At 39.7% G+C, this 27,631-nt stretch overlaps 3 protein-coding genes across 3 annotated transcripts in view; 2 read left to right on the top strand and 1 right to left on the bottom strand.

Annotated features, from left to right (window-relative positions):
• LOC112055072 (TNF receptor-associated factor 3) overlaps window positions 1-3,049 on the top strand; it is a 10,202-nt gene extending 7,153 nt beyond the window's left edge. Inside the window, exons 9-10 of the mRNA XM_024095062.2 lie at window positions 192-347; window positions 1,775-3,049. Coding sequence (XP_023950830.2) covers window positions 192-347; window positions 1,775-1,993 — 375 coding nt within the window. The 3' untranslated portion in view covers window positions 1,994-3,049. The remainder of the gene's footprint in view (window positions 1-191; window positions 348-1,774) is intronic.
• LOC112055069 (NEDD8 ultimate buster 1) lies at window positions 2,848-27,631 on the bottom strand. Its single transcript, XM_052888665.1, has 13 exons — window positions 27,383-27,631; window positions 26,688-26,947; window positions 26,249-26,349; window positions 25,047-25,168; window positions 24,589-24,746; window positions 23,259-23,455; window positions 21,979-22,103; window positions 20,715-20,878; window positions 19,118-19,286; window positions 8,231-8,314; window positions 6,969-7,071; window positions 5,559-5,643; window positions 2,848-4,810 (listed from the first exon to the last, which is right to left on the bottom strand). Exons 1-13 carry the CDS (start codon window positions 27,506-27,508, stop codon window positions 4,684-4,686), a joined length of 1,821 nt encoding a protein of 606 aa, XP_052744625.1. The 5' UTR covers window positions 27,509-27,631; the 3' UTR covers window positions 2,848-4,683.
• On the top strand, window positions 10,708-18,022 carry LOC112055073 (proton-coupled folate transporter-like). The gene is made up of 5 exons (XM_052888666.1): window positions 10,708-11,803; window positions 11,923-12,024; window positions 13,460-13,681; window positions 16,735-16,891; window positions 17,829-18,022. The coding sequence occupies exons 1-5, from the start codon at window positions 10,822-10,824 to the stop codon at window positions 17,926-17,928; spliced, it is 1,563 nt and encodes a 520-aa protein (XP_052744626.1). The 5' UTR covers window positions 10,708-10,821; the 3' UTR covers window positions 17,929-18,022.

Raw genomic sequence — 27,631 nt, 5'->3', positions numbered from 1 at the left:
ATTTGTGAAAAACTGAATTCCACGAGGACGAATTCGCGGGCGTCCGCTAGTTAGTTAATATTTCTCTGTTTCTCGGCTCCGCTGCCTCGCTCTACTTCGGTGGACTGGCAGCCTTAACGTGCTCTCCGAAGCACGAATGTTATTAATATTAGCAGTAGTTTTAATATTATTGACCGCTTTGCTTCTTCCAGGCGGAAGTCCACCTGAACGGCATAGGCAAGTGGAAGGGGCGGCACATCACGTGCACGGTGCGGCTCGTCAGCGGCCCGTACGACGCGCTGCTGCAGTGGCCCTGCGACCTCAGCGTCAGCATCATACTGAGGGACCAGCCAGCTAACAAGAACCAGGTAACTGATTCCTTGTTACTAGCATAAAGTGCCGTAAATAGCCTTTTCGCCGCCTTGTGCAAGCTTCTATAACGCCCAATTTAAGTAGACCCTTTGCCTATCATACCATCCACTGTGTCTCACGCACTAAAACTCAATCTCACTACTGCAAATGCGTTGCCCATTCTGATGCTTAATTCTGTCTATTCTTGCGCCCCCGAGAGTCTACGCCCTGTGCCTGGGCACCGGTGGCACCGCCCTATTTACGTCACTGCTAGCATATAGTATTGTTAGTGATGAAGGCTTTGTTCCAGGCCTGGTTATAGACTAAGTAGGTAGGTACGGACCTCATACTGAGACCAATTATTATTGTATAGGTAAGACCTGCCTGGCTAGTCGTTACATTTCTGCCAAAGAATATGATCAACGATCTAATGCGATTATAAAACTGTCTCTATAGAATCGATGTGTCTAGTACCTAATCGTGTTCGTCGGTTAAAGATACCTTTTTGTGTAGTCGAATGGTGAAAAAAAAACGGGAAATAGCTCTAGTTAGTGTATATATACCAGATCTAAGCTCGTTTTTCTCAGAAAATGACAGACAATTTTGTTCGTGAATTTGGGAGCGATACTAGTTCTTATGTAATTAGTCTGAGACCTCGTAGAGTCACATACAAGGCTATAAACCGAGCTATGCGAGTATCATCAAATCAGGAGTATCATCCAATCAGAAATGAGGACATTTACAAAAGTACCGATGTCCTACGCTGAAGTCGATGGAAGGGTCATATAGTTCGAAGAGCCGATGGACGTTGGTATTCCATATTCCAGGAAAGTTGTCCGCCTGTTCCCACCGCCCCTAATACATGGACCGAAGACGTCAAAATACGGAGGCAAGACTGTAATGTGTGGACTTTTCTTAGAACAGGCATATTTATGTCAGGCTATGGATGTCCATTTGCTACTCAATATATCTACCTAATAGCTGAGCACTTTGCAGTAAAGAAGTCTTATATCAATAACATGAATAGTTTAAAAAACTAAAAACACGCTTGATACCCATATCAAGGAGGTGCATTTCAAATAGCCTGTCCGCCATATTGGATTTCAGTCACGTGACTATTTTTTTCGTATTCCTGACAGCAAACCCTTTCATTTGATATCCATTTCATGGGGGTGGATTTCAAACAGCCAGTCCGCCATATTGGATTTGTAATGACGTGACTTAGTATGTAGATGTATCATCAGAACTCCAGAGCGTGTGCAAAATTTCATCCTAATCAAAGACCGGGAAGTGGGTCAAATTAAGATTCAAAGATTTTCTAACATAGTTACAAGTAAAGCTAATTTATGCGTGTTACAAATAATTTTGTGTTTCAACATTTTACATAGCAATGATTCAGTAGTGACTATGTGTATCTATCTGACTAGTGTTTTACTTTCCACAGGCAATGGACATAGTGAAGTCCCTCGACCTTCGTCGCAGATCCTCGTCGAAGAAGCACGACTTCGACGAAGGCGACGAAAAGACCAAGTCCACGGACACCCTCGACCTGAGCGTGGTGCAGATGAAGAGGCAGTACATCTTCATACCTCACACGAGTTTGGACAAGTTCGAGTACATCAAAAATGACGTCATGTTTTTGGAGTTTCTTGTTAATCAATAATTATATAATAGACAACGCAATCGGACTTAATTAATCTATGGACCGAGAGCCTGTGCTAGTCAGACATGCCTCATTTTAGGAAAGCTGAGCCTATGTTGGTGTCAAACACAAGAAAAACTTTCTAAAGACTCCGCGGTCCAAACTCCATAATTGGCTACTGTACTTACCTATAATAGGAGCATAGATAGTCAAACTTTCAGTTTTCCTAAACTGAGGTAAGTGTAGCCCTCGCAGGCTTTCGCTCTACAGTGAACCTCTCTATAAATATTACTGTACTAATGAAGTAGTTTACCAATGATTTCTATGACAATCACTAATTTTAACTATGTTTTTTGTTATTAATTTCTTTGTATTATCATTTTTTTTCGTGTAGTAGAGTATAATAAATAATCTAAACTACAATTATTTACACATATTTATAGGATATATTAAGAAAAGAAATATTATGTAATAAATCTTTGTCACCTGTACCGCTTGTGAGAAAATTAACATGCGAATTTGATTACAATATATAATAAAAATTAACCCTATATTTCTTTTAAACTGAGCCTCTAGCCATGTCGCACGTCTATTCTCTCTCTACAAACGCTGACGTTACGAAAACTAGCAACCTGTACAGGAATGACAACTAGGTCACGCGACCTGTCGATAGCAAATGTCATTCCCATACATTTTTAAATTTCCGAAGCGTTAGCGTTTATAGAAAGAGAATCGATTAGCCACATAGCTACAGGCCCTGGTCATGAACTCTCTGTATCCTTTCTCTAAAGCCTCTCTTTTTTTAAAACGACTGTTCAACCTACATGCTATTGATGTACCTATTTATAATTAAAGTTACAAATTAAACAATTGAATTGTAAACATTCATTTATTGACAGTTACACCTACTTATATCTATATTCAATATATTAGTAAATATATTTTACATTCACATAAATATTTCAAAAGAAAATGTAGCTCCTGCGGTCGAAGTATTTAAAAATTAAACATCGTCTTATACATAGATTATAGAAAAGTGCTTTGGACCACGAAAGAAGTAATTTCTTTTTTCAAAAATATGCCTCAGGCATAACTACATCCCAACAGTGAAGTGCACAAAAAGGGTTTGTTTCAAAGTTCTCTAAGAACGCCATCTATTGGTAGTTTAAAAAAACAAAAACTGTTTCACTATGCCTGTAGATGGCAGCACGCATCTTAAAAGCCTCAGTTGATTACACTTTTCGTAACGTTACCAGCTTACTCCCTATCTCTACAATAAGTCTCGCTGAGAATTCTATTCTATATCTATGGTTATAGTAATACTTGATGCTCGAGATAGTGCTCGTCTAGGGAAGCTCTACCACAATTCTCGCTTCAATCGCCTCGCAGTATTGTTGTATATCTAGTCTGAAGAAGTCTTGCGAACTTTAACTTTGTTATAAGCAATAGATTACCACTTAACATCAGGTGGACAGTGCGATAAGATACTTCGGCCGCGGCTAGCTACACGTCTATAGTCTGGCAAGTTCGTTGATGACAATCCCATGATACGCGGGCGACGGGGGGAAAGACTGCGCGAGTGTGAAATCGTGCGTGCGGGGAATAAGGTGAATCAGTCGTGGGGTTTTTATTCATCGCTACACGCCTCCCGGCTCGCGCATCGGGAGTGTTACGAACGAAGTTGCCAAGCTATAAAGTCATGGCTTAATACTATTGACATAAAACGTCGAGATTATATAACATTTAATCGACAGATTAGTAAGAACTACTTTCCACAAAGTCTATTAAAAGCTCTCTTTTGAAATGGACAGAAGTATTTTACATATTTAAAAATATAAAGATAAATATAAATTTTCAAGGAACATCTAACATCAAAGTACGTTTTCCTTATATTATATAAGTATTAATTATTATAAATATTTTAATATAATATTAGTACATACCACAGACTATACTTACTTTGGGGATAGAAAATGATGTATTGACCAAATATATTTATTTATACAGGGTGCTCGGGAATATTTCCCATAACTTCAAGGTGTTGATGAGTTCAATTAATTGAGCCGAACTACATAACTAGGTAATAGAGAGCCATGATACCCCAGTGGATATGACCTCTGCCTCCGATTCCGGAGGGCGTGGGTTCGAATCCGGTCCGGGACATGCACCACCAACTTTTCAGTTGTGTGCATTTTAAGAAATTAAATATCACGTGTCTTAAACGGTGAAGGAAAAACATCGTTAGGAAACCTGCATACCAGAGAATTTTCTTAATTCTCTGCGTGTGTGAAGTCTGCCAATCCGCATCGGGCCAGCGTGGTGGACTATTGGCCTAACCCCTCTCATTCGGAGACGAGACTCGAGCTCAGCAGTGAGCCGAATATGAGTTGATAATGATGATGATGATGATGATGATGATGATGTATAAAGGACACAATTTAAGATTTATTTACAAAAAAAATATTTTTGTACACTAAAAATATTCAGACATTTTTAATTAATTTTCCCTAGAGTTATGGGAAATACTCCCGAGCACCCTGTATAATGTTGATCATAAATTATAGGTTGTTATTGAAAATCTTTGACATTTTACATAAAGTAAGAAAATGACAACATTTACAAAGTTGAAAATTTGGCTGGTTTTTAGTCAGTACACGTCCGCTAAGAACAGAATTAGCGACAGGGCCGGATTAAGGAGATCAGTCAACAGTTTACAGCAGCGACTTGTACTGCGCGAGGAACTGTTCCTCCTCAGCGAGGGACGCGCTCAGGTAGTCGTCCTCCTCGCCGCGAATGGCGCTCTTGAGGCGACGGAGGGCTCGCTCCCGCTGGATTTTCCTTAAAATAAAAAGAAAATTTTGTATGAAAGATCATTACCAACCCTCGTAACTTTAATTTTAAGTTTTCGAATAATTAGTATCACCATTATCTTAAGTTTAATATTATTACCTGACGTTTAGAGCCGTTATAGCCCAGTGGATATGACCTCTGCCTCCGATTCCGGAGGGTGTGGGTTCGTATCCGGGGCATGCACCTCCAACTTCAGTTGTGTGCATTTTAAGAAATTAAATATCACGTGTCTCAAACGGTGAAGGAAAACATCGTGAGGAAACCTGGATTGCTACCAGAGAATTTTCTTATTTCTGTGCGTTTGTGAAGTCTGCCAATCCGCATTGGGCCAGCGTGGTGGACTATTGGCCTAATGCCTCTCATTCTGAGAGGAGACTCGAGCTCAGCAGTGAGCCGAATATGGGTTGATGACGACGACGTTTCGAAAGAGCTTGTAAACTAAGCCTATTTGAAATAAATGAATTCTGACTTTGACTTTGACATTTGGAAAAATAGTAAAAAATAATGAAAAACCCGGACATGTGAATGTGATGTGAATTAAAAATTTGTTTGAACGCGCTAATCTCAGGAACTACTGGTCCGATTTGAGAAATTCTTCCAGTGTTAGATAGCCCATTTATCGAGGAAGGCTATAAGCTATATATTAAACCCGTGTTCCTACGGGAACGAGAACCACGCGGGTGAAAAAACCGCGCCGCGACAGCTAGTAATAAATATGTAACAGTTTATTTATTACCTTTTAGCTTTCAATAATTTTTTTTGTAGTTTCTTTTTGTGTTGCGATGACCCAGCGGCGCTCGTGGACGGATTGGACGGGTCGTCTGTAATTATAACACAAATATTTTATAATCCAAACTAATTACATATTTAAGAAGTTCGAAATTGGGCCCACTTTTTGAAAACTTTCAGAGTGATACCGAAATTATAAAATTACTAAAAATCTTGTATTTTTTACTAGAATACTCATTTTACTCATTTAGACGAAATAACATTTGCCAACAGAGTAAATAAGCAGATTTCATTATTTTCATACTGATCTAACTTCTAAAGCCTCAATAGCTCAACGGTAAGGGCGGTCGGACTTATCACCGAGGGTGGTTCGATCCTCGCCCGTTGGTCTATGGTCCATACCAATATGGTCCGTACCCACTCCTAGCACAGTCTTGCCCGACTAGTTGGAGGGGAATGGAAATATTGGTCATATTATAAAAAAATATAGCAAATATTCTTTTTTAAAAAATAAAAAAAAAAAACTTTGCAAGTGTATTTCACTGATTGCCATTGGATAACAGCTGTCTTTGAAAACAAGTTTTATGAAAATCGACTTGGTGAGGTCTCCTTAAATGTTCTAATTTATGGTCAATTTTCAGCTCTGTATCGTAAAAATATTTTTTCCAAAAATCGTAAAAAACAGGGCATAAAAAATCCATTGCCAGATTTCGCGACTCAGAGGTTTATTAGGAGGTACCACAATAGTCAGTCAGTGAGCGAAGATCGACCTCATGACCTCTCAGTTTACAGTTTTCGTCAGAATATAATTTTAATATATAAATGAGAAAGGTTATTCATCACGACATCTAGATAACAGCTTGATGTCAAAGATGAAATTTGGCAGGAGGGCAAATTAGTAATTATCCGCTAAGAACGGATTTTGTGACAGGGCCGGATTAAGGAGGTATAAGGGCGTGCGTGTTAAGGGGTTTTCGCGACTTGCAGAGTCTCGTGACGATTTGGCCTGACCAACGCACCGAGCTATGTCCTCGAGGTCAGCGATCATCAGTTTCTCCAATTATCTTATATCTATCTTTTGACGGCATCTTTAGCACAGTGGTATGCACGGATTTACATGACGGAGGTCCTGGGTTCGATTGCCGGCTGGACCGATTAAGGTTTTCTTAATTGGTCCAGATCTGGCTGGTGGGAGGCTTCAGCCGTGGCTAGTTATCACACTACCGGCAAAGATTTAGCGTTCCGGTACGATGTCGTGTAGAAACCGAAAGGGGTTGTCATCTTTCTCCTAACAAGTTAGCCCGCTTCCATCTAAGACTGCATCATCACTTACCATCAGTCAAGGGCTAACTCGAGGATCTTCTGAAGGTGGTGGACAGTGAAGGTGAGGATGAGGAACCTTATAAGGTGGACTCACGTGATACGACCCCCAGCAGCAGGTCGACGGCGCGGTTGATGTGGTTGCGCGCGAGGCGGAGCGCGCTGCGAGCCTCCTGCGCCGGGTAGCCCATCGCTACCAGCTGCAACAGGAAACTGAAGCTTGGCAACTTCGTTCATAACACCGCAAGGGCAGGGAGGAGGGTAGCTATGCCCCGCGCGCGCGACTTCATACCCGCGCAGTCCTTTCCCCCGTCGCCCGCATATCATGGAAGTGTCATCAACTAACTTGCCATGCTATAATCCATTCAATAATCATCAAAAAATTCAAAATTAATTTATTTCAATTTGTCATGATTATTCTAAGAACCGGCAAATAAATCAACAGTTACTCTTTTTAAAAAAATACAATTTACAATTGATAACATCATCATCAATATTTCATATTCGGCTCACTGTTGAGCACGAGTCTCCTCTCAGAACGAGGGGGGTTAGGGTAATAGTCCACTACGCTGTCCCAATGTGGATTGGCAGACTTCACACACGCAAAGGAATAAGAAAATTCTTTGGTATGCAGGTTTCTTTACGATGTTTTCCTTCGCCGTTTTTTTTAATGTATATAATTGAAAAGTAGAGGTTGTAATTAAGTAATGATAATAAATAAATAAATCTGTATATACAAAATTCTCATAAGACAATGTTAGTAGCTATACTCCTCCGAAAAAGCTTGACCGATTTTAATAATTCTATTTTCATAGCTTTTGATGCGGTCCACCTATTTTTTTTTTTAACTTGACTTTTTTTGTATGATGTGGCATTGAAAAATACATACGATTTTCTTTGCAATAAAAAATCCTATACAACAGCCTTTTTTGATGTCATTTCAGACCTAATAATAATTATAATTAACCTGTTCTTAAATTCATGAAAATAAATTCGATGAATAAGTTTAGAACAATCAGATATGGTTAATATATTTTATATAACCATTTTATAAGCAAACCAAACATAATTTAAAATAAATAAGTTATGAAATGATGTGCGTTTACTACCTTCATTTTTAATTTCTTTGTTGGTAAACAGTACTCATCAAGACTGAAGACATCAAGAAAAAGAAGTAGTATAGAGGCAAATATTGACTTTTTAGTATTTCTTGTTATTCAGCAGAAATACATCTTCTGTGAATGTTTCAACTATCTAACTTATCATGGTTCGTAAGATACACCCTACAGGCCACAGTACTAGGGTTCCGTTTAGGTTACCCATTGGTTACGGAACCCTAAAAAAGAACAATAGCCTTACCTCATCGACCAGCTTATTGTCCGGTTCAACAGGAAAGTCTTCAGAGCTGGGAGTCATCGCGTCATCGGAGTCGCTGTCTTCCAACTGTGACATACAAACATTCAAATAGTAATTAATTTAAATTAATAAATAAATAGAAGAAGTATGAAGGCGTGGCTGGCCAAAGTTTTTTATTTATTCTTTACAGGTTAGCCCTTGACTACAATCTCACTTGATGATAAGTGACGATGCAATCTACGATAGAAGCGGGCTTGTTATGAGGCGGATGAAAATCCACACTCCTTTCGGTTTCTGCACGGCATCGTACCGGAATGCTAAATTGCTTGGCGGTACGTTTTTGCCGGTAGGGTGGTAACTAGCCAAGGCCGAAGCCTCCCACCAGCCAGACCTGGTGTCTAAAAGTAAGGGTAAACTAGAAAGCAGTCTCTTCAACATTTTAAGGCTGGAATTTCAAAAACTCTTGACAAATTCTATAAATTTTATTTTAACTAACTCTTAATTATAGTGTTTAAAATAAATAATTTTTGATTTTGATTTCTTTTTATTATTATCTTATGATTTATGCATCGATTTTTATTAGAATGACTTATAAAATAAAGAAACATTTCTTATACGAACTGCTAGTGTAGAATGCCCTTCCTCCATCTGTTTTCTGTCCCTAAATTTTCGAACACTATCAAAACAAGAGTAAATAGGCACTTTTAGGCAAGTACATCAAATCTCAGACCTCATTACTGCTTTCTATCAAGCATAACTGTAGTCAAGTGACCTGTCCTAAAAAAGACAACTGCCTACAAACCGTCAACCCCTGGATCAACCATTCTATGTATTTTTTTGCGGTAAAAACTAGCCTAGTTTCTGCTTCAATGTCAAATTGGTTACGCATTTAGTCATATAATATTAATATGGGATTAAAATGGCCTGAACGGAGTCAAACCTAAGACCTCGTATAAGACGTCAGCGGACGTCGATCGCACAAAAGAAGTCATCAATAAAATAATTAACATAAAGCAATTTTACATATGATTGAACTCTGACTTATAGTATAGCCATCCCCAAGGTCAACACGTAGAGGTATTTTAGTTTACGGAGTTCATATAATTACGGTTCTTAAATTGGTTCTACGCTACAGTATTTGCCCCCGGCTCTGTTTGTGTGGATTCCGGACTAAAAGTACTGCTTTTTATGTCTGGAATAAAAGTCTCAGGGTTCATAACATTACCTTTCTGTCGGATTTCTCGGACCGATAATTCGATGTGCTCAAGGAACATTTCACGAGCTGAGTATTTTTACTGAGAATTTCGTGAAATAAAAAATTCTAGTATTTCGTGGCTCGAACCAGGAAATACCTAACCTAACCTAACCAATGGATTAAAGAGGCAGGCACCTTAGTGACGGTGTAATGCGTAGGTATACGAGTAATTTATCTTTGGACTGAATGCCTTGAACGTTTATTTACTACCAAAATGATTTGTTACATGCACCGCTAAAAACTGTTGAAACCTTTATTACTCTAGATAGAAACCCGTGAAGAGGTAATCTATACTAATATATAAAGCTGAAGAGTTTGTTTGTTTGATTGATTGTAAGCGCTAATCTCAGAAACTACTTACTGGTCCGACTTGAAAAATTCTTTCAGTGTTAGATAGCCTATTTATCGAGGAAGACTATATGCTATATATTATCCCCGTTTTCCTACGGGAACGGGAACCTCGCGGGTAAAACCGCGTGACGTCAGCTAGTGGTACAATAAACTTGTACCTTTTTCGAATTATCGTGAGTGTTATTCATATTAATTGATTATGAAACACGGCTATAACTCACGTGATACAACGTCGGAGTATGCCCGACAAGTTTCGAACCCATACGGGGCCCTTAGTCATGAGCTGGTTCTTGCAGCGCGGCACAATCCAAACTACGACACGCGCGCGTCGGGAGAGGGGGGCTGAAGGGACAGAAGGTTCTGTTACACTCTCCGACGGTTCATTAATGTTATCTTGATTGGATCCGTCTTCTTGTAAGCAAACCTACACTTACACTACACACTACACTATCTTGTTCCAAGTTTGTTATTTGATCGCGTCCAACCGGCTCATGACTAAGGGCCCCGTATGAGTTCGAAACTAGTCGGGCATACTCCGACGTTGTATCACGTGAGTTTTAGCCGTGTTTCATAATCAAACATGTACCTCTTCCGAGTATCACCACTTGCATCCAAGACTGCATCGTCACATAGCATCAGTCAAGGGCTCTCTTGTCATAGAATTAAAATAACGTGTACAGACACTTAACATCGTGGAGATACGTGAAGAGACAACTTATCCTTGAACAGAAAAGGAAGCATATAACCATATTTATACAATCACAAACTGACAAAACCACTTCATCTGTCAATGAATATAATCCGAAGACGGATACTTATTTTTTTATTCGAACAACTTGATACGGAAACAAGTTTGTTAGAAGCTTTGAAAGTCATTTGTGATTCGTGTTTACAAATATTCGGACTGGACGCGCGTTACTGGCCAGTGTTTAAATATTCCAAAATTGTGTTAAAAATGTTCTGTGTATAAATCTTATAAATCCACAAAATGGCGGGCAAAGTTAGTGAAACTGAATTGAGTGACGTAAAAAATGCAAAAAAGAACGGTGAAGCGACAGATGTTTTGGAAGAAACTAAAAATGGCGAAACCACAAATCCTGCTCCGGAGACGGAGAAGAACAAGTTGAAAGCGTTTTTCAAATTCTTCACAGTGGAACCGTATTTGTTTTGTTTCGTTTTACCTAACATCATATCAGCTGTGGCAGTTCAGAAACTAAACATGGAGAAAGCGTGTCGCGCAGATCTCAACTATTCGGAATATGTTTGTACGGGAGCGATTTCTGGGACCCTCGATGATAATTTGACGTCAGAGGCTTTGAGCGGTGCACAGATCATGGTAGCGGACATGACTGCTTGGACTCAACCGCTGCAGAGCAGCATACCGGCTGTAGCGATCTTGTTCATCGGAGCTTGGAGTGATGCCACAGGAAACAGGAAATATTTGATGCTTGTCCCTGTTTTTGGAGAATTGGTATCATCGTTGTTACTGATCCTCGCAAACTATTACTTTATAGAGTGGCCGCTGTGGGCGACTGGGTTGATAGAATCGTTACCCTCGGCTTTAGCTGGAGGTCTATCCATAGCTCTGATGGGTTCATACAGTTACATAGCGGATATAACGACGTTGGAGACGCGGACTTTTCGGATGGGTTGCGTTGCTGTGATAGTCACATTGGGAATACCACTGGGATCATCTATTAGCGGCGTTTTAACTGAGTCAGTGGGTTACTACGGCATATTCGCTATATGTGCAGCTCTATACGCGTTTGGATTAGTGTATACTTACGTCAGGATCCATGATGTCAGAAATGAACCGTTAAAAGGCACGCTGGTTCAGAAGTTAATTAGTTTCTTTCATCCGAGAAACGCGTGGCACACGATCTCTCTTTTGATACTGTCGCCCAAGAAGGAGCTGATCCAAATATGGTTGGTTGTTTTGGCTCATATCGTCCTCATAGGACCCGTTTTTGGTAAGTTGAAATAAGGAAAACTTACTATTAGTAATTAAAATTTTATTGCTTATCCTTAACAATCTAATGTAATACTTTAGGTTGTTAATTTAATTTATTTAATTTCTGCCTGTTTTCAGGTGAAAGCAGCGTCTTATTTTTGTATACTCTGAGGAAATTTAGCATGGACATAGTGGACTTCAGCTTATTTTCGACCTATTCTGTTGTGATGGGATTGATTGGTAGGTAAAATCGATTTTGAATACAGATCTTAAAGTATATGTGTGATTTGAGAGTATCTTTCTCTGACAATTACAATCGCTATATTTTACCATTATCAATCCATATTCAGCTCACTGCTGAGCTCGAATCTCCTCTCAGAATGAGAGGGGTTAGGCCAATAGTCTACCACGCTGGCCCAATGTGGCTTGGCAGACTTCACACACGCAGAGAATTAAAAAAAATCTCTGGTATACTGAATATATGATGTATAATTGCGATTTTTAGCTTATTTTAAGATTTGAATTGAAGACCTACACGATTGTCTGTTTTTTTTAAATTAACTAAGGTTAAAAATTGAATAAAAAGCGAAAATATCATTTGAAATTATTAGCGACGGTTTATTCTTAACTCCCAAAGTCAGACTACAACTTAGAATATCTTAGAATAAACAATGTTGAATAGCCTAACCGCTAGACCAACTTGTTTGAGATACTAATTTCAAATATTAAACACAATAAACAAAAAGTGTAATATATTCAAAACAGGATCTCAGGTGACTCATACAAATAACAATGTTTAATAAGAAAACGTAATTCATTTAGGATATCCTTTTTCCTTTGAATATTTGTTTTTTTTTTCATTATTTTTAGTGGAAGTGTTATATTGCTGCCATGTAGTTTGTAAGAATGTAGTACTTAGGAATACTAAGTATCAATCCAAAATCCGTGAGCAGTGAGCCATGCCAATGAAAATGACCTCTGCCTCCTATTCCGGAGGGTGTGGGTTCAAATCCCGTCCGGGGTATGCACTTCCAACTTTTCATTGGTGTGTATTTTAAGAAATTAAACATCACGTATCTCAAACGGTGAAGGCATAACATCGTGAGGAAACCTGCACACCAGAGAATTTTCTGAATTATCTGCGTGTGTGAAGTCTGCCAATCCGCATTGGGCCAGCGTGGTGGCCTAACCCCTCTCATTTTGAGAGGAGTCTCGAACTCAGCAGTGAGCTGAATATGAGTTGATAATGATGAATATCAATCTAAAGAAATAACCTTTCAAATTCATTCGTTTTATATAAATTATAATGCACTAAGTTTATCGTACGTTTCGACGGCCTCCGTGGCTCAGTGGTATGCGCGGTGGATTTACAAAATGGAGGTCCTGGGTTCGATCCCCGGCTGGGCAGATTGAGATTTTCTTAATTGGTCCAGGTCTGGCTGGTGGGAGGCTTCGGCCGTCACTATTTACCACCCTACCGGCAAAGAGGTACGATGACGTGTCTGAAAAAATCTGAAAGGGGTGTGGATTTTCATTCTCCTTCTAACAAGTTACCCCGCTTCCATCTTAGACTGCATCATCACTTATCATCAGGTGAGATAGTAGTCAAGGGCTAACTTGTAAAGAATAAAAAAAAAACGTTCAATAATAATCTACTATTCTATGATTTTTTCAGGAACGGCGTTAGCTGTGACCATCTTCAGCCAACGTCTTCAGATGCACGATTCCCTGGTGGGTCTCATAGCGGCCATTTGCAAGGTGGTGTCGAGCTTCGTATACGGACTGGCTCCCAACCGGTCGTGGTTCTTCTCCGGACCAGTGTTCGACCTGTTCGGCAGTTCTGGCGGCACTATCATTAGATCCTTGGGGACCAAGGTCGTTATACCGGAGAAAGTTGGTATGTTTTCTTTTTTTTTATATACTAGCGGACGCCCGCGACATCGTCTACGTGAAACCCTACTACTACCCTACCCCTACCCTACCGCTACCTTACCCCTACCCTAGCCCTACCCTATCCTTACCCTACCCCTATGGTAGGGACCATGCGACGGCGACGGAAGCTTGAAAAATTGAGTAACTTCTCCCGTTTTTCCAACATTTCCCTTCACTGCTCTGCTCCTATTGATCGTAGCGTGATGAAAAGTTTCCTATAACCTGCCCAGGAGTATGAAGAATAATTGTACCAAGTTTCGTTAAAATCCGTCGAGTAGTTTTTGTTTCTATAAAGAACATACAGACAGACAGACAAAAATTTTACTGATTGCTTTTTTGGCATCAGTATCGACCACTAATAATCACCCCCTGATAGATATTATGGAAATATATTTCATGTACAGAATTGACCTCTCTACAGATTTATTATATATATGTGACAGGTAGATGATCCAGTTGATGATAAGTGGTAAATACAATAGAGCATCGCATCGCGAAACTTACAAGGAAATTGACAAACCTCAATTATAGGTAACTAGCTGACGCCGCGCGGTTTCACCCGCGCGATTCCCGTTCCCGTAGGAATATGGGGATAATATACAGCCTTCCTCGATATATGGGCTATCTAACACTGAAAGAATTTTTCAAATCGGACCAGTAGTTCCTGAGATTAGCGCGTTCAATGAAACAAACTCTTCAGCTTTATAATATTAGTATAGATAAGTAAGTATGAAATATAGGTAATATTTTGATATTTTCTTCGCGGTATCATGAGGAGTCATTATTTTAGTCGTCAGACCCTTCGTGGCAAACCTTTGGTAGAGGCACTTCAAACCCTCTCTCCATTCCCTATCCTATCCTTATTAATTATGACGTTGCCAAATTTTGAAATTTTAAAATGTAAGGATAGATAAAGACGTGTGTTACATGGATAGTCGGACTTATTTGACTTATACATAATAAACTTATAGTTTCTTATAAGTGGACTCGTCAACACCTTGTATAAACAAAAAGTTTTGTTGTTTGTCCAGTTAACTATAAATGAAATGAATGAAACCAAATCTTGTAAACCTTGGAATTCAACAGAAGATGTGGCAACCTTTAAAAACTCGGTCCTACAATGTAGATGATGTAATATTGTTTAATACAATACCTACCGCACGGTGCATTCCGGGCGACCACAGAAACCGGATATTATTATATGTTATTTTTGGACTATCATTATGTATAAAAAAAATAATTACTGTCCGTTAGTTTAGCTGAGACTATAGTAGTCTCTAGGCTCATAAACGAACGCGTAAAATGTAATAGGAAATCCGATAATTCTTTTGTTATCATTTACAATAATATTAATATATCTTTTACTTACAATTTATTTTAAGATACAATATATTTTTTCACAAATCCCTCGAGAATTCATGGACTTTTTCGGGATAAAAAGTAGCCTATGTGTTAATCTAGAGGAAAATCTATTTCCATTTCAAATTTCAGCCAAATCGCTTCAGTAGTAGCGGCGTCAAAGAGTAATAAACATCCATACAAACTTTCGCGTTATTATAATATTAGTATTTAAGATTTGACAGAAAAAATGAGTAAAATTAACTTGTACCTCTTAGTTTTTCTTTACAATTTAGCTACAGCTACATTCTCACCTGATGGTAAGTGATGATGCAATCTAAGATGTAAGCGGGTAAAATTGTTAGAAGGAGGATGAAAATCCACACCCCTTTCGGTTTTTACAAAATGTCGTACGAGATAGTAGTCAAGGGTTAACTTGTCACTGAATAATAAAAAATATAGGTATTTTTTATAATTCAACTAACGGACGCCCGCGACTACGTCCGCGTGAAACTCGATGTAAACTTTCAACTATCCTTATCCTACCCCTACCCTACACCTACCCCTGCTCTACCTCTACCCTACGTTGAAATTTTCCCTGAATTTTCTTTCCTATAAACCTCACGGAGCCCGAGACCTTTCCAACGAATGCAAAACCGTGGAAATCGGTTCGTGCGTTCTGGAGTTATCGCGTCAGGAATTAAAACCCGACTTATTTTTATATAGTAGAGATGACGAGTTAGCTTAGTCAGTAGAACTTTTTGTGATAGATCTCGTCCAGAGAGTCAGAGGGAGAGAATAATTGAATCGTTCGTCATATATTCATATAGAGAAATGCAAAAAAAAAATCGGTGTTAAAAATACACAATGACAGTAAAAGTACGATGAAAATTCCACAAAAATTAAATATATTTTTCATTTCTCATGCTCGGAAAGTAGTGTTGTTTTGATCTGAGTATTGGGTGGAAAATGCTGCTTCCCTACACAGGGAGGGAATAACTCATACAAATTACTTCCCACCTAAGGGCCGGAATGAACTTTAAAAATAGAACTGCTGTCATTAGCTGTGAAGAGTTTTATGTTTTTTTTTAATTTGTCCCCAACTAAATTCAGGGACAGGCAAAGATCGTTGACCATACAGCCTGTTCAGACGTCAATGAAGTTCTTGAGGAAGAGTTTTATGTAAAGATCAAGACGGTGGATTAAACAAAACGTTTAAAAGGTGTAGAGTGCTATCTGAAGTTTTTTTTTATAAACCATATAATTGTGAACCAGTAATTATACCTTACAATAAGCAATCTAGATATTCTACCAAAGGAAAAGTGAATTCTATAACATTAATGGTTCTTCGAGTAGGATGAAACGAAATTTTAATGTAAGTCATTCACCTTGGAGATAGCCGCCTAGCGGGGAGAAGCCACAACTCTCAAATTGGACGACTGCTTTACCGACGCTCCAAGAGCGGGCCGAATAAATAGACAATAATTATGATTTCCTCGTAATCGAAATGAAATTTCCTTTTGATTTCGATTTCGAAATGAAAAGTAGAGTGTTTAACACGGGTAAAAGAATCAATTCCTACTCGGACTATAGCCGCCCTCGCTACGCTCGTGCGTCTAAATAGCTCGGGCATTGATTCTTTCCACCCTCGGTTTACAATCTACTCTTCTTTCATTGCAGGCAAAATGTGCTCGCTGATCGGGTTCGTGGAGGCGGTGGTGCCGGTGGCTTACACACCGATCTACAGCAAGCTGTACTCGCGCACGCTGGACAGCTTCCCGGGCGCCTTCTACCTGCTGGGCGGCGTCATGACCGTACCCGCCATCTTTGTGTTCTTGTGAGTGATACACTACTTTGAACACGTTAACCATTTATCACTAGGTATCAGTGGCGAAAGATGGTATTTAGATGAAGTTAGCCCGCTTCCATCTAAGACTACATCATCGCTTACCATCAGGTGAGATTGTAGTCAAGGGCTAACTTGTAAACAATAAAAAAAAAAAAAAAAAAAAAAAAAAGGTAAGCCGTCCCAAAGAAAAGGAAATTCACCGGTTCCTCAAATGCCTAGATACAGTAAAACAATGAATATGCATGGATTTTTAAAGGTAACCCGGTGGGAATCGGCTTGCATGAACTTTTCGCTGCTGTTAGGTATTCATCATTATCAACCCATACGGCTCACTGCTGTGCTCGAATGAGAGGGGTTAGGCCGATAGTCCACCACGCTGGCCCAATGCGGATTGGCAGACTTCACACACGCAGAGAATTGAGAAAATTCTCAGGTTTTTCTTTATTGTTTACAAGTTAGCCCTTGACTACAATCTCACCTGATGGTAAGTGATGATGCAATCTAAGATGCAAGCGGGCTAATTTGTTAGGAGGAGGATGAAAATCCACACCCCTTTTCGGTTTCTACACGACATCGTACCTGAACGCTAAATCGCTTGGCGGTACGTCTTTGTCGATAGGGTGGTAACTAGTCACGGTAGAGACCAATCAAGAAAATCACAATCGACCCAGCCGGGGATCGAACCCAGGACTTCCGTTTTGTAAATCCACCGCGCATACCACTGCGCCACGGAGACAATCAAAAACGATAGATATTACGATGGTTTTAGTTCATCGTTTGAGATACGTGATATTTAATTTCATAACTTGAAAAATGGGGGTTCATGCCCCGGACCGGATTAGTACCTACGCCCTCCGAATAGAAGGCAGATGTCATATACACTGGGCTATCATGGTTCCTTCTGACATAGTGTAATATATTCCAGAACCCTGTACGCCACATACCGCAAGGAGCAGAGGGACGTGGTCAAGGACCCTGACGCGAAGGAGACGCACGCCCACGACAACGATGTCACCGTATTATAGACATGACACTTTCGTTATATTCATTGTTAAAGTTAATTGTAGTAATAATGTTTAGCGTTATAACATGTGTAAATAAATGGAGATTGATAGTTAATGTCATTTTCGTTTTTTTTAATCTATACTAATATTATAAAGCTGAAGAGTTGGTTTGTTTGTATGATTGATTGAACGATCTAATCTCATGAACTATTGGTCCGATTTGAAAAATACTTTCAGTGATAGCTAACCCATTTATCGAGGAAGGCTATATTATATTTTCAAAAAAATTAGGGATCCTTCTTTAAACTCCGACAATGTAACTCAAGGTGTACATAAGTTTTGTTTACATGGAGTGCGCTGCAAGAACTATTGATGTTAGAATAACATAATGTACTACAACTTTGCAGAACACATCATTTTCTACAAAAAATGTCGCGACAGCATATATCTATTTTTGAAAAACTGAATACCACGCGGACGAACTCGCGGGTGTCAGCTAGTCAGAAATAAAATAAATAATTCTAGCCATCTTATTATTAACATATATTAATTATAAAGTCAATTATAATAATAAAGTCCTATAAAAATGTACTAAATATCTTGTTCATATTATTTTACTAGATTCCTACAACCAAAAAAGAAACTAACTTCAGAAATACTCAACCAGCATGTCAGATTAAGATAAGGTAGGTGAGTTGATAGCTAAAAGATGTCCATTTCGAAATCTAACGATTTGAGCGTAACGTAAAGGAATACGAGGGTTTCAAAGTTACAAAATAAACCCTTATATTTCTGTTATAAGCCGGAGTAATAAAAATTGTCCTTAAAGTCTGTAGTATTTTCCCCACCGCTGAAAGCGAAAAAAGAAAACCACATTCTTTCTATCATCTAATCTACCAAATCTAATCGATTCCAATGACGCTTTAGCAACTGCAAGTTTCCCCTACTATTATAACAGGCCAGCTGAAGATCCACCGATATGATGTGACTAGCTCGCGCCGCGCGGTTTCACCCGCGTGATTCCCGTTCCCGTAGGAATACGGGGATAATATATAGCCTATAGCCTTCCTCGATAAATGGACTATCTAACATTGAAAGAATTTTTCAAATCGGACCTCTAGTTCCTGAGATTAGCGCGTTCAATCAAACAAACAAACAAACTCTTCAGGTTTATAAGTTTAGTATAGATTGGCTAGAGCTTGCTACTCACCAGCTCAGGCTGCTCCTGGATCAGCCTCACAGCATCAGCCACGCTGTTGTTGGAGTTCCGCAGTGCAATGATGGCGAGGCGGCGTGCGAAGCCCATCCCCTGCAGAGCCTCCACCAGCTGCGGCTTCACGGCGGAACCGTCTTCGCATATCCCGAGTTTACTGCGCTCTCTGACAAACAACATCGCCATTAGTAGCCCACAGAATAGAGAATGATCCAGAATGAGTCATTACAAGCCGCGCCGGTGAAACCACAAAAAAAAAACGTTACGTATTCAACGATATTTTACATTAGCGCATCAAAACTGAGGTGGACACTGGCACTTTTTAAATGGTCTAAAATTATTCATTATCTCTCTACTAGATTAAAAAAGACGTGATTAAATGAAAATTTTAGTTTTTAAATATGTTATATATTATAGTTCGACGTTTAGTACATTAGTGTCGTCACAAACAGCGTTTTTGACGTTTGGAAAATTTTAAAAAATACGTGATTTTTAAAAATGAGTTTTATAAGAAATCCTAAACTTTTATTAATTGATATCGATATATTTCGGACCCTTATTTCATGTACTACAACAAAATTAATATTGTTTATATTAAATTCAACTACCCTATTGAATTAATTTCATTTAGTCGCTTAGTAACGAAACATATTATACAACTATGTTTCGTTAAAATTATTTTTAATTTTTAACTAAATTTCTATTTTTTTTATCTTTTTAACTTTAGTTTTTTCGGTTAATAATAATCATAGGATAATGTAGTTTATAGACTGGTATATAAATGATAAAATTGTTATTTCAACTATTTCAACTATAGAGTACAAAACAATCATAATTAGGGCTCAGTGTTAAACCCCTAAATTTGGCAAATAAATTAGTTTTTTTTTATTTATCTAGGGTAGGGAACTACGAATGTCTCATTTAATTCAGTCAAAATTTAATTATAATTATATGGAATCATATAGTAAACTCAACAAACGTCATTGTCATGACATATTTGTTTTACATGCATACACAGTTGAGCAAAACGCTTAAACGGTCATCCTTTGGTGCCACTACCCTATTTTAAAACACAAGGTTAGATAAAGGCGTGTGTTACAAGGATCTTCATCATCATCATCATCATCATCATCATCATCATCATCATCATCATTATCAACTCATATTCGGCTCACTACTGAGCTCGAGTCTCCTCTCAGAATGAGAAGGGTTAGGCTAATAGTCCACCACGTGTGCAGGTTTCCTCGCGATGTTTTCCTTCAACGATTGAGACACGTGATATTTAATTTCTTAAAATGCACACAACTGAAAAGTTGGAGGTGTATGCCCCGGATCGGATTCGAACCTACGCCCTCCGGAATCGGAGGCAGAGGTCATAACCACTAGGCTATCACGACGTTACATGGGATAGTTGGAATTATTTGAATAACTTTTTATGAAAACATAAAAAGTTTTTATTATTTAGTTTAAAAAAAAATTAATTATACAGTTCGGCTCCTATAACTCGTCAACTCCTTGAAGTTATGGGAAATACTCCCGAGCACCCTGTATATACGAGAATATCATATATATGCTAGGCACACTTGTCACCCACCTTTCTAGTCTATGCTTTTCCCTGGCTTCCTCCCTCTCCTTCTTCCTGTCTTCTAGATAGTGGTGCGCGCGGTCCAGGTCTCCCCCCGTAGCCCGCAGGCCAGTCATGGCCTGGCCGCGCGACCAGCCCAGCTCCATGAGGGCCAGCACCGAGTTTTCATCTACCTGTATGTATAGTCATATTTTAGACTGACTTCGTCCATGTAAAACTCGATGTAAACTTTCAACCCCTATTTCGTCGTCATCAACCCATATTCGGCTCACTGCTGAGCTCGAGTCTCCTCTCAGAAAGAGAAGGGTAAGGCCATTAGTCCGCCACGCTGGCCCAATGCGGATTGGCAGACTTCACACACGCAGAGAATTAAGATAATTCTCTGGTATGCAGGTTTCCTCACGATGTTTTCCTTCACCGATTGAGACACGTGATATTTAATTTCTTAAAATGCACACAACTGAAAAGTTGGAGGTGCATGTCCCGGACCGGATTTGAACCCACACCCTCCGGAATCGGAGGCAGAGGTCATATCCACTGGGCTATCACGACTCTATTCCCCTATTTCACCCCCTTCTATTTATATTTTTGCATGTTTTTTAATATATTAAATAGCTCCCCCTTTTAAACCCTATGGGGGTAAAATTTTGATTACTAATAAAAATTAGATTTATGGGCGTTTTTCACAAATCCCGCGGAAACCATGGATTTCTTAGGGATACAAAATGGCCTACATGTTGTTCAACAACCCCATTTATAGTGAGGACCCTAAAAATCAATCAGCCAAAGATTTGTCCGAATACACAGAAAGATAGACAAAAATGTAAATTAAATATGTTTTAGTATTTTATTGATATGTTTCATAGATATTTTTTATTTAAACAACTTGTTTAAATAACCAAACAATAGGTTTGATAGACATCACCTGATGAAATAATTTATTAAGTGATTTTCTGTTGGAGAGCTCTATAGTACCCTCTAAGACACAGTTTGTGTCTACAATTTACAAGTTCAGAATTTTTACTTTTAAATGTTTTAATTATTGACCAGTTAGTGGTTAGTGGTAATGGACAACATGTCGAGCAGGGGAGGTGAGTATTGATGTGACAAGAGTAGAGTCACAAGTCCTGGGACCTGCTTGAGGTGTTTCCTGTACCACATAATAATGGTACAATCCACGTCGCTGCTACCAGGTGACTTCACATAGGTGAGATCGCAGTCAGTTAACTTGACATAGAATAAAAAACAGTAAAATAGTAAGAAGATAAAGTACCTTAAGATGTCGCAGCTCGCCCTCGGCGCGCTCGAACAGAGCCCTGGCCTCCGCTCGCTTGTTGCGGTGGTACGCCACGATGCCTTGCAGCAGGTACAGCCGCATGAACAGCGCGCGCTCGTTCGCTGCACACATCGTCATCATCATCATCATCATCATCGTCATCGTCATCGTCATCGTCGTCGTCGTCGTCGTCGTCATCGTCATCGTCGTCGTCGCCGTCGTCGTCGTCGTCGTCGTCGTCGTCGTCGTCGTCGTCGTCGTCGTCGTCGTCGTCGTCGTCGTCGTCGTCGTCGTCGTCGTCGTCGTCGTCGTCGTCGTCGTCGTCGTCGTCGTCGTCGTCGTCGTCGTCGTCGTCGTCGTCGTCGTCGTCGTCGTCGTCGTCGTCGTCGTCGTCGTCGTCGTCGTCGTCGTCGTCGTCGTCGTCGTCGTCGTCGTCGTCGTCGTCGTCGTCGTCGTCGTCGTCGTCGTCGTCGTCGTCGTCGTCGTCGTCGTCGTCGTCGTCGTCGTCGTCGTCGTCGTCGTCGTCGTCGTCGTCGTCGTCGTCGTCGTCGTCATCGTCATCATCATCATCATCATCATCATCATCATCATCATCATCATCATCATCATCATCATCATCATCATCATCGTCATCATCGTCATGATTGTATTTCAATGGCCCACTAGAGTCAGATCTTAGGAATAAGAGGAATTAATGCATATGATCCAAAAGTTCTTGCAAGCATTATCACTCTTGACTTAATTGACTAGCTTAAGCGGCAGAAAAAACTGAAGCTAGTTTATCTCATCCATTCAACATTCTGATTCAAGAAGAATGCTCACAGTCACTCAGAGTGCGATGGAGCGAGCTATGCTTGGAGTTTCTCTGTGTGATTGAATCAAAAATTAGGAGGTCCGCAGACGAACGAAAGTCACTGATATAGCTCAGCGAGTCGCGAAGCTGAAGTGACAATAGGCAGGCCATAGTTCGAAGACCCGATGGACGTTAGGGTCACAAGGTGCTGGAATGGCTACCCCGCACCAGAAAGCGCAATGTTGGTCGACTTCCCACTAGATGAGTTGAGGACTTCAAGCGAGTTGCAAAAAAATCGTTTGATGCTGGCAGCCCAAGACCGTGGTATTTGGAATACAAGTACAAGAAGCCTGTGTCCAGCAGTGGTCCATCGGCTGATAATGATGATGACTCACCATTAAGCCCTACGAAAGTGATCAGCTTTCACGGTCTACTAACACCATGCTATATCTTCTACAGCGTTGAGCCCATGGTGTCCACTCACCGTTGGTGCCCTTAAGAGCAATCAGCCTCTGGTGGTCTTCCCCGTAGGTGGCCGTGAAGGAGGCCTCAGCGCGCGCCAGGCGGGCGGCCGCGTCGTTGGCCGAGCTCAGGTTGCGGAGACACAGGTAGCACCAGGCTATGTCCAGCTGTAGCACCGCTACATTGTCCACAGAGCTCAGGATGGATGACCTGCATTCACTGTAGACAAATACCATCATCAGTAATGAAAGCTTATACAAACCTAACTATGCAGACACTAAGATTATTGGGCCAAAGCAAAACCCAGACATTAAATCTTTCCAAACATTTATGTAGAAGTCGAGACAATCTACAATAATGTAACCATCGGTTTCTGGGACCAACAATATCGTCATAATTAACAACCGATGGTCATCCACTGCTGAACATAGACCTCTCTTAACCATTCGCTGCCCGCGAGTATTTTATCGAAAAGCCCGTCTGCGTTGAAGAAGCCGACAGTCGGGAAATGCGGTTTTAATCTACTGTTGTGAGCCATTTAAAAAAACTTTATATTCCTCTGTCGCGCGGAGCATGATACTGTGATCGCCTATTGGCCTAAGTTTACTTTATATTTTTTTACATGTCACGTAACGGATACGATGGGTGACCTGTCGTCCATTTAGGAGTCAAATGGTTTTATCCACCTGCATCCACCCATTATCGCGCTCTGAGCGACTCTCAGGCTTCTTATGAGGCTCATAGTTAGTGACCAAGCCCGGACATCACTAGCAACACGCACTACTGGAAAAACTTTGTTGTCAGGCACTGAGGAATATATGAGCTTGAAAAGATGTCGCCGATCTTCACTAACGTTGACCATTTGGGTTGTATTGGGTTGATTACCTCGTAATTGGACTCAACTTTGGACATTGGGTATTGGACAATCACCTGGACGATGTGTCCTATTGTAGACGAGTTTATATGGTTGTCTACAATTTCAAATGCAGTATCTTCAACAATAACATCTAGAAACTAAGAAGAAAAAAACAAGTGTACTATGGATCAAACAACTGAAGTAAAATTTCCTTTTAAAATAAAATAATACATGAAAGAGAAACTTAAAAATATTGTCACAGTAGTAGCGCCATCTCTCGTGTCGCACTTGCTTTACTTCACAAGCTCGTACTAGTTTACAGCTATTCCGTTCAGATTCAGTGCTGGGCTCACTTGTGTTGTGACGTAGTTTAGCAGTGTTTCAACAGATGGCGCTTTGTATGTTGATTACATTTTTCGTAACATATTCACAGCTTACTCCTCAAATCCAGTGTAATCAAAAAAAATTTCCATCGAAAACTTCATGTGTAACTTACTTCAACTGTCTATCAGCCTCCAGAAGCAGCACAAGGGCCAGCGCGTAATCCTTCTTCTTAGCGGCAGCTCTGCCACGCTCGTGCAGGGCCAACCCCACCATGAGGGCCTTCCGCTCCGCAGGGGGGAGGTTCACGGTCTTACCCGACTGGTCCTCTAGCTGAGAACAATACACACTTGAGCTCTAGGGTGGAATTATAAAAATTCTTGAACTACACGTATATTAATGAGGAAAGATTTGTATTTTTGAATTAGCATAATGAATAAACTCAAAAACAACTAACTGCTAGACTTACTTTCTCATTAATAATGTTAGTTTGGATTATTTTAGTAATTTTTTCGAGACAAAAGTAGATAATTATAATGCTTGGCGCATTGGCGCAGAAAAAAAAGGTGATATCACTATACTAAAGTTTATCTAAATCAGTTTTTTACAATATTAGTATAAATTATTATCTACCTTCATGTATTCATCATCATCACCAATATCATCAACATACTCCGAGAGCAGAGTGGCATCATCTAGCGTTGTCTTCATCTCCTTGTATATCTTATCTTCTTTTGCAACTTGCTCAGGGGTTTCTGTAAGGTTATACAAAACAAATCTCTGAAAAAGTTACATATTCATAATCACCAGGCCAGGGCAAGGCCTCCCTTTTAAAAAGAAAAGGGCATGATGGACCCATCATGTTTGCTCCAATGTGGGAAGAGGGCAACTTGAGGAGGTTGAAAACCCACACCTCTTTCGGTTTCTACACAACATCATACCGGAATAATCGCTTGGCGGTCCTGTACTGGACTTTGATCAGAGTTTACCTCTCTGTAATGTGATGGACCTGGCACCTGCACAATGAATCCATGGGTTGCTAAGATATTCGTATCATCTCAGCCATGGCCAACTCTCTCTCAACCAGCCAGGTGATAAGTAACTTTTTTTACAATCATTATCAGATGAATGACAGGCTGAATGCTTCCAAAGCATGGGAATTATTTTCCCAACTGAGCTGAGAAATTTTACAGAAAATATCTAACAACAAAGAAAAGCTCAGTAAGCACTTCACAGCCTAATCCAAGACTTTGTGATCTAGAGTCACATAGGCTAATCACTGGGTAGACATTACAAGGCAGTTATAACAAGTGTTTTTGTCATATCAACATTTCAATGTTACTGTTAATTAGAATTAAAAATTGAGTTTTATACAGCAGCATTACATGATCTTTAAATTACAATATAAGTTTTATAAAAACTTGAGTATGCCAAATCTATAAATGCTGTGATATTGTGCTGGAAAGACAACTCTGCTGCTGGAAAGTGCAGTGTTAGTCTACCCTGCACTAGGTGCACAGAAAATGTGCAGTGCACATCACATGGGTTACAGGGAGCCACTACATGACGGCAACCACTCAAGTGGTTTTAAGACCTAACAAGTGGCATGTGTCCAGCAGTTGACATCCATAGGACAATAATGTAAACACCAACAAAGCCAAACCACAAAGCAATTTAGTGTTCCGGTACGATGTCGTGTAGAAACCGAAAGGGGTGTGGATTGTCATCCTACTCCTAACAAATTAGCCCGCTTCCATCTTAGATTGCATCATCAGTTACCATCAGGTGAGATTGTAGTCAAGGGCTAACTTGTACAGAATAAAAAAAAAACTCACCAGCCATAACTAGAGCCATAAGTTGAGCTCCATTCTTGATGCCCTGCTCCTCTAGGGTTGGACCTGGCTTAATCAATTTTCCATTATAAATAAGTTTTACCCTGGAAATAAATAAAGAAAGCACAGCTCATTAACTTTTTAATGACCACTAAGTCATCATTAGTTTGTTAAAAACAATATTCCTTGAAATAGTCTCAGAAAACTAAGGCAGAGTTCTCAGGGTCCCTTAGATAGACAGGGAGATAAGAATGTCCAGGAAGCAACCTGGACATTCTTATCACAGCAACAAGAATATCTGAGAGTGGACCAGGATAATTGCCACACAACTATTTGATCTTGTAAAAGATAGAGAAGAATTTTACTGCCAATCTTCACTAGTTGGAGGCACTCTAAAAAGAATAAAGACAATATTTTTTATGTGCATTAATTAAATTAATACCTATTTCTGGCAACACTCAGCATTTCAGCGAGTGATCCAATCAGCTCTTCTCCGCGAACATTCAACAGTTTCATAATCTTCATAATACGAGCCTTTTCTCCAGGCAATATGGCCCTCACTTGCAGAGTGGCACAGCCCGTCTGTTTGAACTCCTCATTGGCTTTCAACTTCTCTATTGAATGTAATTGTAGTTCAAAAAGACCTTGGATAACTACATCTTCATTCAAGCTCAGTGAAGTAGCATACTTTGTTGCTAACTCCTGAAATAAAATTTAAAGAAAGGAGGTCAATGGTGGTCTATGAGCAGCTGCTATTTTGAAATGTTACAATAATGATATTGTAGTCTACAATGACCAACTCCTAGTGGCCAAGTGCGGAAAAGGCCCAGGAAAGAAGATGTTGTAGTCTGTGACATAAGGATAGATACTCATTCCTTTAACACAAAAGTAAGCTACAAAGAATATGTCGAAACTGATCATGAGTATGCATCATTATCGAAGTAACTTTAAATTTTTTTAGTATAACTAAAAGATAATATTAAAAGCTGTGTATACATTTGGTACCTATACATAACAAAACAAAATAAAGAACAAAGGTCTTTAATCCTCCAGTTTTCTTAACTTGGTAAGTTAAAACTTAGTCCTTTGGTGTGACAGACTAGAATAACGCCTAATTATCTTTAAAACAATGAATACCTTCAGACTTTGCGAAATTTCTCCACCGTCAGCGATGAAAGGCGCCTCCCATAACTTAATCTTCTCTTCGTTAAGTTTAGCTCGTAATTTTATCAATAGATCTTCATGCTCCAGACTTAACTCCATGATACGTTGAACGGCCGTTCAAATGACCAAATGATTTGCAAAAATGTATTTATCTTGAGGATAAAAATAGCAAAAAATTGCCAAAACAATTCAACAGAAATCAATTCAACAGCAGAAGAATGA

This window comes from Bicyclus anynana, chromosome 23, assembly GCF_947172395.1.
Source record: "Bicyclus anynana chromosome 23, ilBicAnyn1.1, whole genome shotgun sequence".
In the NCBI taxonomy this organism is placed as follows: Eukaryota; Metazoa; Arthropoda; class Insecta; order Lepidoptera; family Nymphalidae; genus Bicyclus; species Bicyclus anynana.
This window is presented reverse-complemented; position numbering and strand designations above follow the sequence as displayed.

Coding starts and splice junctions, on each gene's coding strand:
- LOC112055073 (XM_052888666.1), top strand. CDS start 10,822: ATGGCGGGCAAAGTTAGTGAAACTGAATTGAGTGACGTAAAAAATGCA. Junction 11,804..11,922: donor CCTCATAGGACCCGTTTTTG/GTAAGTTGAAAT, acceptor GCCTGTTTTCAG/GTGAAAGCAGCGTCTTATTT. Junction 16,892..17,828: donor CCCGCCATCTTTGTGTTCTT/GTGAGTGATACA, acceptor AATATATTCCAG/AACCCTGTACGCCACATACC.
- LOC112055069 (XM_052888665.1), bottom strand. CDS start 27,508: ATGGAGTTAAGTCTGGAGCATGAAGATCTATTGATAAAATTACGAGCT. Junction 26,350..26,687: donor CTGAGTGTTGCCAGAAATAG/GTATTAATTTAA, acceptor ATTTATTTCCAG/GGTAAAACTTATTTATAATG. Junction 24,747..25,046: donor ATGATGATGAATACATGAAG/GTAGATAATAAT, acceptor TATTGTTCTCAG/CTAGAGGACCAGTCGGGTAA.